The sequence below is a fragment of the Danio rerio genome, chromosome 16 (genome assembly GCF_052040795.2).
Source record: "Danio rerio strain M-AB ecotype USA chromosome 16, GRCz13ab, whole genome shotgun sequence".
Classification (NCBI taxonomy): domain Eukaryota; kingdom Metazoa; phylum Chordata; class Actinopteri; order Cypriniformes; family Danionidae; genus Danio; species Danio rerio.
This window is the reverse complement of record NC_141036.1, coordinates 27853144-27868681: the sequence shown is the minus strand read 5'-3', so window position 1 is coordinate 27868681 and position 15538 is coordinate 27853144. Positions and strand designations below refer to the sequence as shown.

General features: G+C 37.5%; 2 protein-coding genes across 4 annotated transcripts; both read right to left on the bottom strand.

Annotated features, from left to right (window-relative positions):
- Positions 1-1923: 1923 nt before the first annotated feature.
- Positions 1924-5747, bottom strand: zgc:92590. Of its 3 annotated transcripts, none has more exons than XM_087285652.1 (6): positions 5597-5747; positions 5007-5159; positions 4597-4753; positions 4110-4369; positions 2246-2382; positions 1924-2155 (listed from the first exon to the last, which is right to left on the bottom strand). In XM_087285652.1, exons 2-6 carry the CDS (start codon positions 5044-5046, stop codon positions 2006-2008), a joined length of 744 nt encoding a protein of 247 aa, XP_087141778.1. In that variant the 5' UTR covers positions 5047-5159; positions 5597-5747; the 3' UTR covers positions 1924-2005.
- A 2167-nt stretch (positions 5748-7914) lies between these two features.
- On the bottom strand, positions 7915-15191 carry si:ch211-261d7.6. The gene is made up of 2 exons (XM_087286999.1): positions 14762-15191; positions 7915-13438 (listed from the first exon to the last, which is right to left on the bottom strand). The coding sequence occupies exons 1-2, from the start codon at positions 15111-15113 to the stop codon at positions 9345-9347; spliced, it is 4446 nt and encodes a 1481-aa protein (XP_087143125.1). The 5' UTR covers positions 15114-15191; the 3' UTR covers positions 7915-9344.
- Positions 15192-15538: the final 347 nt, after the last annotated feature.

Here is a 15538-nt window from a genome sequence, read left to right as displayed (position 1 = left end):
TTTACAAATGAAATGAAGTTGACCTTTATATTGTTTATTTTCGTTTCCACACTCTCCTAACTGTTTCTGATTTGGGTTTGTATTTCCTCTTGTATTTGGTACTATGTTTGACATTGAATTATGAAGACCTCCCTGCATTGAACTTTTGTTGTCCTGACATCACAAGAATAAACATTCCTTATCATTAACACATGACACTGCTATCAGTAAACCAGCAAACTCCTCTTTACATAAGCATCAATTTACCATAAGTCTGGCTATATTTAGACAGATAAAAATATGTAACAATTACCAGAATGTATGTTATAGCCTAAATATATTTCACCTCACTCTAATTTATAGCAATAAAATGAACCACAATTGTACTGAAGTTCACATAAAGCAAGTTCAATTAACACATGCATCACTCACTGCAATTTTCACTCAAAAGTAATTAACATGAAAATGTAAAGGCCATGATTTGCAAGTTTAAAGAAGTGATATCAAATATTGATGTCTAAAATTTACCTTTACATGACAACACAAGTGGTCTACAGAAATCTATACCATATATCTATACTAAATCTATACTATAAGAGTTACAGTTTAGATCTATTTTAAAGGCATCTCATGGCCTTGCGTGTCATAATTAACTAACTGCACAACAGGAAACTCATCAAATACATCACTGTGTATTGCACAATACGAGTAGTGTTTTGGGCACATGATATCTAAAAATGAGTGTATATCAATCTTCGCATCATTCATTTCCTTTCCAGATCCACCTTTCTGCTTTCTCGAATTCTTATTGTGTGCCTCATCATCTGTGTTCTTAAATAAATGAATGACACAGATCCACTGACATGACTATCTCTTATAAATGTAACTGCATTCTTATGAAACATCAGTTTCATTGCAGACATCTACTGACTTTAAAAGAAATAACACAATTACAGCTTTTGCGTAGTGACAATTTTGTAAACACAAACTCATTGGTTTATGGACATCTGTAATATTGCTCTGATGTTAGCCCTGCTTCTTTCTGTAAACAAACAATTCAGCAAGAATTTAGAGTTTAAATGTTTTTCTCAGGCATCTAAATAGTCATTTTAAACAGTGTAGCATGATTGATTAATCATTTTAGAAGTATTTTCTGAATGTAAAGATACCAGTTCAATAGCTCAACTGGTGTCAAGTCTCTCAATTTTCAAGTGTACTGAAAATGACCACAGATGACTTTAAAGAAACACTCTACCTTTTTTGAAAATAGGTAAGTCACCTACAGTTAAACAGTTCAGTGTTACCATTTTGAATCCATTTAGCCAAATAAAGCACATTTAACTTAGCAGGAATTAGTAAATCAGATTAGACTCTCATTCCAGCATAACAATCAAGGAACTATGCTGCCGTAACATGGCTGCAGCAGGTCCAATAATATTATGCAACACCTGAAAATAGACCCCAAGCTAGATAACTTGGTAACAGCACTCTGTAATATTGTACAGCATACATCATGTATACTTGTACCTAGATCATGCAAAGTTCGTAGATTATTACGCTGGAATGGATTCAAAACAACTGTTTAACTCTAAGTAAAATGCTTTTTAAAATGAGGGTATTGTTCCTTTGATGTACTATTGCTATACAGTTTTTGTCTTGCTGCAAGGCAAACTGTGTATTTGTTTGTTAACCTCTTTAAAGCATGAACTCTCTTGATGGAGGTCATTGAGATTTCTGATAACACAAGTCTATGATTGTGAACAAACAGAACAGTGATTTGACTCTCCTAGTTTAGTGAAGATCCTTGTCCAAGTTGTAGCCTTAACTACAGGATCTCTACAATTTAGTGTGCAGCTTGAGCAAGTATTGCAGTTACATTTTAGGCAGGGAGCAACAACATTAACCTTAAATATATCATATTTATATAAAACACAGACGAGACACTTCTGTTGGTTCCAATTTGAATTTAATATGTTTTTAGAAAATTAACTTGTAATCAAATGGCCACAATCGGATAGAGAAATAGTTAGTTGTTTGCAATGGTAGACGCAACCCAGTCAGTGTAGCGGCAGACCTCAGTATAAACCCCAGGATAGCCGGAATCAGCACAGCCGTAACCCCAAGAAACGACCCCTCGCAGCTCACCATTGCATATCACAGGGCCGCCAGAATCTCCCTGAGAAAAGTTTGGAAAATGAAAAGAAAGTGTGATTGGGTTCGAAAATATGTAACCCAGATAAATAAAAAGACCTTATTAATGAGATACCTGACATGCGTCTTTGCCTCCCTCCATGAATCCAGCACAGAACATGTTTTTAGTGATTTGCCATCCATACGCACCCTCACACTGGGCTCTTGTCAGAACAGGCAGGTTCAAACACTGCAGCACATCGGGATAGACAACTGGAAAAACAGTCAAAAGCATCAAAATCTGTTAATCTGCTGAATCTTTTAATAGCCTTTCTCACTAACAAACAAAGATCCGCTACAAGCCATGATTTTGACACTTGTATTCAACTGTAATAGGCAAAAATCATGACTATGATGAGAGGAAACAGGTCTACGGTATGTCTTTGGTCTATGTTGCGTTTATATTTCCAACTAACTACACCAAAGAAGTGACTTGTTTCATGGCATTTTAAAGAAATCCTGTCAGCTCCAACTTGCCAAATTGCGCAGTGAATTTTGTCAACTAAAATCAACTCATCTACACTAAAAATGGGGGGAAATGTTGGTAGTCTACACTACCTGACAAAAGTCTTGTCGCCTATCCAAGTTTTAGAAACAACAAAAAATAACTTGACTTCTAGTTGATCATTTAGTATTAGAAGTGGCTTATATAAAAGGTAAAGACCTCTAGATTACGCTTATTTGACCAGAATAAAATATGATCATGCCTTGATTTTTAATGATTTAATTAGGACCGCAAGGTCTGACTTTGTTTAGACTAAAGTCTTGTACTTAACAGAAATAATGTCCAGTATAGAATTTAAACTCATGGTGCAGTGGAAAAATAATTAATATTGTGTATGACTCCCATTAACTTGGAGGACTGCATCCATACATCTCTGCAATGACTCAAATAACTTAAGAATAAAGTCATCTGGAATGGCAAAGAAGGTGTTCTTGCAGGACTCCCAGAGTTCATCAACATTCTTTGGACTCATCTTCAATGGCTCCTCCTTTATCTTATCCCAGACATGATCAATAATGTTCATATCTGGTGACTGTACTGGCCAATCCTGGAACACCTTGACCTTCTTTGCTTTCAGGAACTTTGATGTGAATCTGCCCTGTCCTGTGGTTTGTAATGTAACAGGCAGCACAAATGTCCTAATACCTTAGGCTGTTGATGTTGCCATCAACTCTGCAGATCTCTTGCACACCCCCATACTGAATGTAACCCTAATCCATGATTTTTTTTCTTCACCAAACTTGACTGATTTCTGTAAGAATCTTTGGTCCATGCAGTTTCCAACAGGTCTTCTGCAGTATTTGTGATGATTGGGATGCAGTCCAACAGATGATTCATCAGAAAAATCAACCTTCTGCCACTTTTCCAAATGATCAACTAGAAGTCAGTTATTATTTGTTGCTCTTTTAACTGGGTTCGACCACAAAACTTTTGTCAGGTAATGTCTTTTTGGCGTAACTTTTCACCCAGTACTGGCATATCACTGTAAACTAGAGAGAAAGCACATTTCTAAGTGTGCTTCATGGAGGTTAATGGACTTGACAAACACCTGTAGGAGGCGCACCCTTTCCTCTTCAAATGCTCCAGACACTTTCTTATAAACAGTCTGTGTTTCTGAGACAACGTTGTGCAATTCTGTGTGGAAACACACGCACTCTTTCCTATCACTCTCTATACGCACCAGACACTTTCCTACAAACACTCGGGTTACAAAAACTCAATTAATAAAATTAAAAACATGCTTAGCTATTTTAAAACTTGACATGGCATCCATATATTGCCGCTTTCTGGTGATTTGAAGTGCTTATTTTTATTCTCATATGGGATAAAAATATCTGCTAAAGGAATTAATGTAAAAATGTTGCTGAAAATTCTCAACTATTACACAGACCAACACACATACACACACACACGCAAAGACTTTTATAATGATCACCTCCAGTGTTGATCAGATTCCCCCATCCAGAAACCAAGCACTGCTCTCCTTCAGAAGAACAGCTGTTCGTCAGAGGAATGGGCTGAACGTACTGGTTGAAAACGGCAGGCTCTTTCAGCTTGATCAGCATGAAGTCATTGTCCAATGTATAATCATTGTATTTCGGGTGAGGGATCACTTTCTCTGCCTTGATCCGCTGCTCTGTGCCTTCTTCGACAGCTACGTTGTGCTCTCCCAGATGGACAGTAAGACGATTAGCTCTATTTGACAGAAACCCATTCATAAATGTGCATATTAAAACTTTCATCAGCAACATAACATCAATGAACAATCTAAAGTCATTCTACTGTTATATTTATTACAGAATTGTAACTTTTTTCTTTACAGCAAATCCTGCAGCTCATATTTTACGAATGTTTAATTTAGTGTAACATTATTCACGTGACAGCTTAATATTACCTTTAAAATAAAAGCATGATATACTCACACAAGATAGCAGTGAGCAGCAGAAACGGCCCATCTATCATTAATCAGAGATGCTCCACACCAGCGCTGACCGTTATCATAAGTCAAGTAGATTTGCCAGGGCTGCGAGTTGGGTGAACATTCATAACCGCCAATGATTTTATCATCTGCACTGCAAGCTTCACAAACATAACATTTAATTATATATAAAGCGTTTAAAGAGTGAATAACTGATTTATTAATGGTGTTTATTAATATTTGCTATATCTGGTTATTTTGATGAGACTCAGTCAGATTAAAATAAATGAAATAAACTCATTTTATTATGAGTTGATTAAGATCATGTTGGTCAAAAAGTTAAAAGAATAAGGATATTACAAGTAAGTTAGAATCAGATGACATAAGTAATAACTAATAAAAATATATACATACCCACAGCCAGGACCAGCAAAGCGAACACAATCATCTTCATTGCAGTGAAGGAGAAGAGGACAGTTCACACACAGCTTTAGACAGAAATCATCCGCAAAGCTGTTTTTAAATGATCGATTTAACATCGATACCTACAAATCAGCCAATGAAATCCTGTCAAATGATTTAGAAGTGAAAATGAACACCTGAGACAACAGCTCTTATCACACTGTTTTCCATGAACTGTGTTTCCATGAATCTAAGGTAGTTAACGAACATCAGGTTACATTAAAATAGCTTTTATGTTTTAGTGAAGTACAAATTTAAAACTTTTAAAAATGTCAAGGCATGCCTTAAAGTCTAGAAGGAAGCCAACATCAGGTCAAGGTCATTACAGTGAGTTTAAAACAGTGATACATGTGGGTGTCAATCCATTTCTTACTAAACTAAGGCCTATCAGATAACAGTGTACCTATAATACTCTGTTTCTCAATTTAAGTACAAAGTGTCCAAATGTCCACAAGACAAGCCGTTAGTGTTTAAACCAACATCATACAAATCTCAAAAATAAACAGAGTAAAAAATACTTAAACATTATTTGTTACAATCACCTAGATATCTTTTTTAAGACAGACTCCAACCGTTTTAGTTCTCCCCAATTTATACACTGATATTCAATATACGAGTCAAGATGCTGAAGGTACTGTGGATGTGATGATAAAATCATCTACTCAAATTTAATAGATTAATGCTTCAAAGTGTAATTTTCTTTTTATTCTTTAGCTATTTATACTAACATTTCAGAAGAGTTTTGTGGTATCGCAGCAATTAGAGATAAACTTAAAGTCCCAAATATATGATTTTAACAGCAAATCAATCTTGGTGTTATTGAGTCTCACTTTATTAACTCAACCATTGTTAAATACATATTAAGTTGCTGTGTTAAATGACTAGTTCACACCAAAAGGTCAATTCTATCTTAATTTTCTCCCTATCACACTGTTCCAAACCCATTTGCTTATTCAGGGAGCAGCTCTACTCTAACCCATTTTTTTAAATAAACATTAAAAATGTAATTCAGCATAAGGCTTCAAGTTATCCCAGAAACACATCACTTTTTGGATTAAAATGTTTCTGTCAAAATAGCAATCTGATTATTTTAAAGGTTCCACACCCATACAACATTTATTCAAACATTCACAGTGCAAATGAAGACATTTTACAAAAACTGTCCCTCCAATGAAACTATATATAAGTATTAATTTAGAATCAAATACTACATATATGTTTTTTTTCCAGCTATAGGTTGAATGTAGAATCCATTAAATAAAAACTGCTAACAGAAGAAATGAATCAGGTTAATGCATGTCATTATCCCTTTCTGATGACGTGATTAAAAAAGCACTATTATATTTCTAAATAATTTTGTCTAAAGGACAAAAATTGTATTTAAGTACATTTCTGTCACCAGTGTGTTAAAGGTTCATCATGTATGCATCCAGTTGAATTCTGAAATTTTAGCTCCCCTTTGAATTTTTCAAATATTTCCCAAATGATATTTGAGCAAGAAAATTTTTCGCATTATGTCTGATAATTCTGCTGGAGAAAGTCTTATTTGTTTTATTTCGGCTTGAATAAAAGCAGTTTTTAATTAATAAAATTATTAGCCTCTTTAAGCTATATATTTTTTTCGATAGTCTACAGAACAAACCATTCTTATTCAACAACTTGCCTGATTATCCTAACCTTCCTAGTTAATGTAATTTAACCTAGTTAAGTCACTTTAAGCTGTATAGAAGTGTCTTGAAAAATATCTAGTAAAATATTATTTACTGTCATCATGGCAAAGACAAAATAAATCAGTTATTATAGACAAGTTGTTAAAACAATTATGTTTAGAAATGTGTTGAAGAAATCTTCTCTTTGTTAAACAAAAATTGGGGGAAAACATAAACAGGAGGACTAATAATTCAGACATTAACTGCATAGTCAGCATATTAAAAAGATAAGGACACATAGCAACATGAATAAAGCCGATCTACATGACAAAATAATAAGCAGACAATTATTCAAGGAAATTCTAACCTTTTAATTAAAGACAGTTTCTTAGTCCATGTCTACATTCACTGTTTTTTAAACAAGGGTACACGTTTAAACCTGTAATTATTGGAAAACCAACAAAAGCAAGTTAGGGAAAGTACAATCAATCCTATTAAAAGCAACACTAAACATCTCTCAATTAGTGAGACAATGCTCGTCACAAAACATAAATCATTTAAGGCATTTAAGCACACACTGTATCTATCAGCCAACAAGAATATGTACAGTATTTTGGTGTGATCACCTAAGATGACCACACTATGTCGATGTTTCAGTGCAGTTAAAAACTTCTTGAGGTCTAAAGTTTGATGATACATCAATGCAAGTTTAAAGTGATAGTTCACCCAAAGCTGAATACTCTGTTATTATTTACACACCCTTTACTTGTTTCATACCTTAAAGAGTTTCCTTCTTCTGTTGAACCCAAAAGAAAATATTGTAAAGAAAGCTGGAAACCATTGAGTTCTTTAGTATTTGTTTTTCCTACAATGTAAGTCAATGTTTTTCAGCTTTCTTAAAAAAAAAAAAAAAAAAAAAAAAAAAAAAATATATATATATATATATATATATATATATATATATATATATATATATATATATATATATATATATATATATATTCTTTAGTGTTTGGAGAAGAAAGAAACTCAATTAAGTTTGGAATCACAAGTAAATATTTGTTGGGGTGGACTATATCCCTAAATGTCCACCAATATTATCATTAAAGGTCCTCTTCCATCTGAACACATGCATATTTTTAAGGTCAAGTAATATAGTGTTTAATATCTGGCTAATCTCAATCGTTTTGAAAACAAATCAACTTTATCAGTATATTGAAAGACTGCCATTTATTAACAAATCAGAATCTAAACCCTCACAGCCATCCAAGATACAAAAACATTATACTCATATAACATTTTAACTTTAAGCGATTCGCTTATTTATGATTCCACATCTTATTCATACATTCTCAGTGTCATTAGCATGACTGAAGGGCATTTCCACAAGCACATAGCGTTATTATATCTAGCAAGGAAACAATTCTCTGTACAGACTTATTTTAAGAGGAACATAAACTTGGTACAAAAGATGAACATATTTGTACATTTAACTGTAAAATGTGGAATGATGACACTGACATGAACAGATGCTGTGCAAATGACAAATTCACCATGACCAAACAAAAGGTTGAAGCTGTAATCCTCACAAAAACTCATTTTAAATAGCATGTACATCAAATATCTAAGCAACACCTTGATAGTTTAAATTAAATACTCTTTCAAAATACAGAAAGCAACAGGGGGAAAATATATTTTTAAAACCCCATAAACATCAAAACATATCTGAGGTACACAATGATCACTTGCAGAGATCTCATAATATTGTAAAGGGAATACAAGAAATTTTTCAACTCATGTATAAGTAATTAAAGAACCCACTGTTTGGTTTAGAGCAATGGTCTCAAACTCAGTTCCTGGAGTGCCGCAGCTCTGCATAGTTTAGCTCCAACCAGCTCCAACTCACACCTGCTTAATAGTCTCTAGTAGTCTTGAACACCTCGATTAGTTGGATCAGCTATCAGCTTTGATTAAGGTTGGAGCAAAACTGTGCAGAGCTGCGATCGTCAATCAAGTTTGAGACCTATGTTTTAGAGCAGGATTTCTCAATCTCAGTCCTGGAGGTTCAGTGTCCTGCAGATTTTAGCTCCAACTCCAATCAGACACTCCTGGGCTAGCTAATCAAGCTCTTCGTAGGCTTTCTAGAAACATCCTTGCCGGTGTTTTGAGGCAAGTTGAAGTTAAAATCTGCAGGACACCAGACCTCCAGGACCGAGTTTGAGAACCCCTGGTTTAGAGCATAGGTGGCCAAACTCGGTCCAGGATGGCCGGTGTCCTGCATATTTTAGTTCCAATCCCAATAAAACACACCTGAACCAGCTAATCAAGCTCTTCCTAGGTGTACAAAAACTTGTAGGCAGGTGTGTTGAAGGAAGATGGAGCTAAACTATGCAGGACACCGGCCCTTCAGGACTGAGTTTGGGCGCCCCTGGTTTAGAGTATCTGTAATAATACTCTGAATACAAGAGAAATCTTCCACTACAGCAGAATTGTACAAATTTAAAAGCTGACCCTTTTCTCTTCGAGACATACAGTCACTCTTCTGTATGTTAGCATTTACAGCAGGTAACAAAACCTAAATAAAATCAGTGCAGATGCATCAAACAACGTACCAAAGAATTTTTGTCCACTTTAATGCAATTTAGAGCCCCTGTGCATGTTCAATATAATGCTGATGCAGTTCAGTTTCCTGCTTGAAGTAAATCCCACACTCTGTGCAAGTCAGGTCTGAAATATCTCTTTCTGACGGAGCAGAGTTACTGTCTTTTTGCTCTTTACCACCTAAGCACTCTTGATGGTGGTCAGTAAAACTCTTGAGGTCAGTAAAGGTCTGTGAACACGACGAACTATGTTTCGGTTTCTCGTTTATGTGAAGAGTCTGGTGCTGCTGCAACGCACGAGGTGACAGAAACGTTTTTCCACAGAGCAGACATTTATGACTATTAGCTTGTGAACTTACGAGGTCTACGATAGACTCCGATCTTTGTGAGAAAGTCTGCAGGTTGTCTGAAGGTCCAGGTGCTATGGAAGCACTCAGTCTGTACCGCAGTTCAGTTGGCAGACGCTGACGTACTTCATTGTGCCATGCAAGATGCTGTTGCAGCTGATTTTCAGTCCAGTAGCCGCGACAGCAAAGAGTGCAGCAGTGCGGACAAGTCTTTGCCACCTCCTTATGAGCGTTTAACTGATCCTCACTGGGAAAAGATTTTGCACATTTATTGCACCTGAACAAACATTTAGTGAGCTCCACGTTTCGACTGATCTGTACAGATTCCTCTTCAGTATATGGTTTCAGCTCTTTCTTCTTTGGCACTTCACAAGAAGCAATGGGCTTTGCATATGCCAAGGGTTCTTCTTGAGACACTGTGGCTTGTTCGCTAACCTTGTCGTGTTTCTGCCACTTGTGCGCACGGAGGCCGCGTATGTTCAAGAAGCTCTTAGGACAGTGGGGGCATTGATAGTGCTGCACCTTAGTCTTCTCTGTTTTGGTAATATCTGCTTTGTATGCGTATGATTGTTTGATGGGGGAACCCAACTCTTCTGTAGGGACATTTTCTGACTGTTTCTCAGTCTCAGTGTTCTTGCTGTGATGATCTGCAAAGTGAGTTGTTAGCAGAGACCCAGTTGAGAAAGACATCTGACAATCTGGACAAGTATAAAGATCTTTTGATTCAGCAACTTCATTGTCTTTTCGGGGTTGAGCCTCCATGGGAGGATGATGCAATTGATGTCGACGAAGGACACAAAGGTAGAAGAATCCTTTCCCGCACAAATTGCATAAATAAGGTCCACCGTCCATACTTTTTCTTGAGCGCACCGTATTGGTCTTTGAGAGATATTTGGCAAATTTTTTGTCTTTGTGCCATCGCTTATGTGTGCCAAGAGCGGAATTGGTCCTAAAATGTCTTCCACATTCAGCACAAACAAAAGGTGATTTTGCTGAACACTTCTCTGCTTTTACTTTGCTAAGCTTCAACGGCTTTACCGGATAAGATTTCATCTTTTTAGACTGGTGACCTTTGCGATGAATTCGCTTGTGAAAGTTCAGAGCACCAATTACAGAGAAGCTCCTACTACAGTCCTTACATTTGTATTTCATATTTGAAGCTGAAGGTGCTTTCTGTTCTTTATCAGAAACGGCTGAAGGAGACATTTCACTAACATCTTCAGATTTCTGCGAAGATGCATCTTGTATTTCTGTTCCCACTTTCTCATGTTCCTGTGAAGATTCCACATTGTCCTCTGGTTTTAAACAGTGTTTCTGATGATCCTGCAGTAGCGACTCAGACGCAAAAAAAGAATAGCATGTTAGACATTGGGGTCGCTCAGATGAACCAGGGTCAGTCACAGGAAGGCCAGTCTCAAAGCCATGACTTTTCATATGAAACTGGAGGGCCATTGCACGGGAGAAAACTTTTCCACAGTCGGGACATTGGTAGGAGTTCTTTTTCAGCTGTTGAACTTGATAGTCAAATGATTTGACTGCAGGTCGAAGGCCTTGAGCATCATGGACAAGCTTGTGTTTAAGAAAACAAGCCAGCATGTGGTATGATTTTCCACACACCTCACATTTATGTTCTACTTTTGAATTCATTGGGTGCACTTTTTTATAACCACCCCTACGACCCCGTTTTTTGCGTCGTATGTGGCCATTCTCAGTGGCGCCCTCACTGGCGGGCCTCGTCTCAACATCTGCACACTCTGAGTTGTTTTGTTTGTGATGACAGAAGGCTCCCATAGACCAAAAACCTTTACCACACTTTTTACAGTGATGAACCTTTGGGCCCAAAAGTGTTTTGGTCGGGTTGAAATGTTTTGTCATTTCATCTTTGGCGCCACCACAGCAAACTTTCTGATGGTTGTACAGACCGCTTGCAGTTGCATAGCTCCTTTCACATTGCAAGCAAGCAAAGGGCTTCTTTTTGCCACTGTGAAGCTGTTGGTGAGAATGCAAAGCAGACAGTCTGGAAAAACACATGCCGCACTCTTCACATTTTATATTATTCTTCTGCAGATTTTCCAGTTGGTAGGAAATAGACTTGCATGCTACTTTATCGTCATGCTTTCCCATGTGAAAGTAATGAGCACTCTTGGAAGGACTTTCATGGCCACAAACCTCACATGTTAAAAGTACCTTCTTAGTTGGTGACAAAATGTCAAATTTCTGCCACTCTGCTTTTTTTCTCATGGACCTTTTGTGCCAAAGTACGTGACAGCGCAAGGACGAAGCCTTGAAAAACTTTCTGTCACAGTGTGGACAATTATACTTTGCCACTCGAGGATGGCTTTTGCTCATCAGTTCTGCATTCATAAATGGTTCCTCATTTAAATGCTCATAATCAATCTGCACAATTTTAACATCAATCGCTGGATTTAATGGCAAGGACGATGTGGATTCAGCTGTCAAACTCAAGTCATCTTTCTCCTCTTGGTCTGATTCGCAAACTAACTCAAGATCAGGATTTGGATCCTGTGTGCTCTCAGAATCATCTGAAGATGTGATATGGACAACTTCATAATCAGCATCTACAGCATTACGCTCCTCTACTGTGTTGTTACAGTTAATATCTTTCTCTTGAACTTGAACGTCCGAGATGTCCTGAGCCTGAAAAACAACACTGTCAACATGGTCCTCCTGGATTTTCACAGTGTGAATGGCGGTGCTCATCTCAGGCTTCTTCTCCATTATGTCAAAGAAGGCGTCAGTATGACAGAGCTGATGTGACTGCAGTGCTGATGCTCGCGAGAACCGGCGACCACACTGCTGACACTCAAAAGCTTTCTTCTTGAGCTGAATAACTTGATGAAGGAAAGATTTTGCTGCCTGCTCTTCACTGTGTGCCAGACGCTGATGCTTATTGTAGAATGTGAGCGAGGTGAAGACCCTGCCGCACTCTGAGCATTTATATGACTGGTTATTGCAGACAAGTTGCTCCCGTCTTTTATGCCAACGCTGGTGGCACAGCAGAGCCACAGAACTAATGAAGGTCTTACCACATTCAGAGCAGACAAACGGATGCTTAATTTCCTCCTTCACCTTTCCATCTGAACAGCTGGTTGAGAACCTCTGGTGCGTCCCGAGGCCACACATAGTACGGAAAGATCTGCCACAAAAGCACTGAAAAACCTTTTGCTCTTGCTCCTCTGTCTGTTCAGAGCTGGTACCATTGTTCTGATCTTGAGCCGAAGCTTCATTAAGCGACAGAGTTTTCTCAGTTTCGAAGGTTTTTGATTTTACCAGCTTTACCTCATGACAACGGCGATGTGCGTCAAGAGCCGAAGCCCGAGAGTAACAGCGTCCACAGGTCGGGCATTGAAATGACTTTTTCTTTAAGTGAGCAATCTGATGAAAAACAGACTTTGAAGCCTGTTTATGTGAGCGCTCGTGGTTGAGACACTGACCAATAGTGGAATAAGTTTTGCCACAAACTTTGCATTCAAAAATCTTCTGCCGCGCTGCACTAAAGCTGTTACCCGTTTCGCGTTTAATGGCTTGATTGCGGTGTTTCATTTGATGGTTGAAAAAACCTTTTGAGCTTGAAAACTTCTGTCCGCACAGACCACAGAATAATGTTCTCCGACCTCCATCTGTCGAGATGAGCAGGTGATCCCATTGCGAATCAGTGTCCAGGCAGACTATTGGGCCATCGTGGATATGTTCACTGCGATGCTCTAGGTAATCCTCCTCATTCCCAAAGGCCTCACTACAATCCTCACAGCGAAATGGCCAATCTCCTAATATAGAAAAAGGAAAAAGAGAGGTCAGGGTGACTCCTGTTGCTACAGGATAGAAATCTCACAGTGTGAGCAGGGCTTAAGGTATGTGTAAGATTATTACATGTTTTTCACAACTATTGTTTTTAGTTTTTTAGGACAACAGTATCTACAGCAGAAAAGAAACCTATACATCAAAAGTTACTGATCCAAAATATTGGGAATGTTTCTAAAATTAAAATATATTGCATTCAATGGAGAAATAAGTTGTTTCTTTTTACCCAGACATTTAAAAAGAACTTATTTTAGACCAATAATCATAATACTACAATATTTTTTATCCAAAGTTATCTCATGCTGTCAGAATCTTATACCAGCCCACACCTAATTGAAAATAAAACCGACTGCAAAAAAATCTTTATGTTTGAACAATTTATAAGGGAGAAAACCTATAATAAACTTAAAGTGGAAAACGCAACTAAAGGTTTTTATGAGAACAGCATAAAATACTGAAATATTAAAAATCTACAGTACAATGATCTGAATGTTTTTGCAGAACTGTAAATATAGTTCATCAACATAAGCTTTGATGAAATGATCTGTTGCCAGGCAACGGCAGAACAATTCAGTCTTACTCCATTTACTAGTTCCACATTAAATTGTGTCAAAAGCCTAGTTCAACAAGCTTTATTAATACATTTGTAAAATGTTAAAAATCCCAAATATATTGCAAAGATAATCTGAACGTGCAAACACTGTGATTTAAAACAATATTTCATATTATTTATTTGTTATTTCACACATGCAATGTGCAAGTAAAGCCTGCCATCTACTGACAAGTCAGTGTTATTTCTATCTAATTTAAGATGGAGCAGATTTTATGAACGAGCAGCCAAATACAATGACTGCACAATTGGTTTTCAAAAAGTCTTTTGGTCTTAAATTAAACCCTCGCCTTTGTGTCAGCCAAAATTAGCCAACCCTATTCTAAGGAATCATGACAGGCAGCAAGCAGGACATGTCTGAAACAGAAATTCCTCGTGGTCATATTGTACAGTTGCTGCTGTTTTGCCTTTCCCGTGATGACTCGTGATACTAACGTTCAAAACGATTCCAGCTGTTTTAGATAAATAGTTAGATGCAAGACTTTATTATGCAATACTACATGATGACAAAACATATTGTGGGTTGTGGATATTCAGATGTTTAAATTGTGAGGTGGAATTATTTTGGGGCTGATATTATTTTCAGTTTGACATGATTTTAAGGTAAAACATAACTGACCGAGGTTACAGTCAGAGACGCTGTCAACAACAACAACAACAACAACACAAAGTTGCTTACCCTCGACACTTTCACCTCTCGCAGACGAGTCTCGTTTACTGGTAGACATAACAGCCACATCTGCGTCCTCAGCCTCGTCCACATGTACAATTACACACTCGTCTTCCTCCGCCTGCTCTACTTTAATCTTCACGGCTGAAACTGCAGCAGCGTCGGCGTGGTCCTGGGCTTTGAACGCAAGGCCAGCGGGACTATATGCCATTTCTCCGTTTGTGTTTTTAGCATTGCTGTCTTTGCTATTGCTCACTGGATCGATATTCATCTTCTGGGCCGCGACATTCTTATATTCAGGGGACAAACTGTCTTTATTTGACTGCAAATTGCACTCCTCTGCAGAATTAACCGCAGCCATAATGTGGAAGGCAGCGCACTTTTCGCGGTAAAGGGGAGAGTTGATGTTGGGGGGAGGCAAACCCTCGAATCCTACTATGGCGAAAGCTTATCTCATGAATATTAATTAGGCTACGTTCCCTCTGGCTCCAGGGTGGTTAGCAAGCAAAGTCTGCCTGAACCACTAAGCTGTGGCATGAACATATATCACATATAAGCTATGTATGAAAACCAGGTGATTATTATACTATGTAACGTTATATTTATTTCAACATGTAACGTTTATGAAGTGTTTCGTAATAATAAAGCTACATGTAAAAATGGGCGTGGCTTAGCGGCCCGGACGTTGTTTATAATTTGTCGGGTCATTTAGACAAGATTATTTATTTTTTTTATTATTTTTTTCTTTTTACTGTGCGATTTTTGAACATGCAGTCCATTTGATTT

Bases quoted from the DNA above. Each gene is read 5' to 3' on its own strand.
- zgc:92590 (XM_087285652.1), bottom strand. From the start codon at position 5,046: ATGAAGATGATTGTGTTCGCTTTGCTGGTCCTGGCTGTGG. The intron at 4,754-5,006 runs GTATGTATATAT...ATGTTTGTGAAG, and splicing joins TTTGCTGGTCCTGGCTGTGG to CTTGCAGTGCAGATGATAAA. The intron at 4,370-4,596 runs GTGAGTATATCA...TCTGTCAAATAG, and splicing joins GCTGCTCACTGCTATCTTGT to AGCTAATCGTCTTACTGTCC.
- si:ch211-261d7.6 (XM_087286999.1), bottom strand. From the start codon at position 15,113: ATGGCTGCGGTTAATTCTGCAGAGGAGTGCAATTTGCAGTCAAATAAA. The intron at 13,439-14,761 runs GTAAGCAACTTT...TTTCTATATTAG, and splicing joins GAGAGGTGAAAGTGTCGAGG to GAGATTGGCCATTTCGCTGT.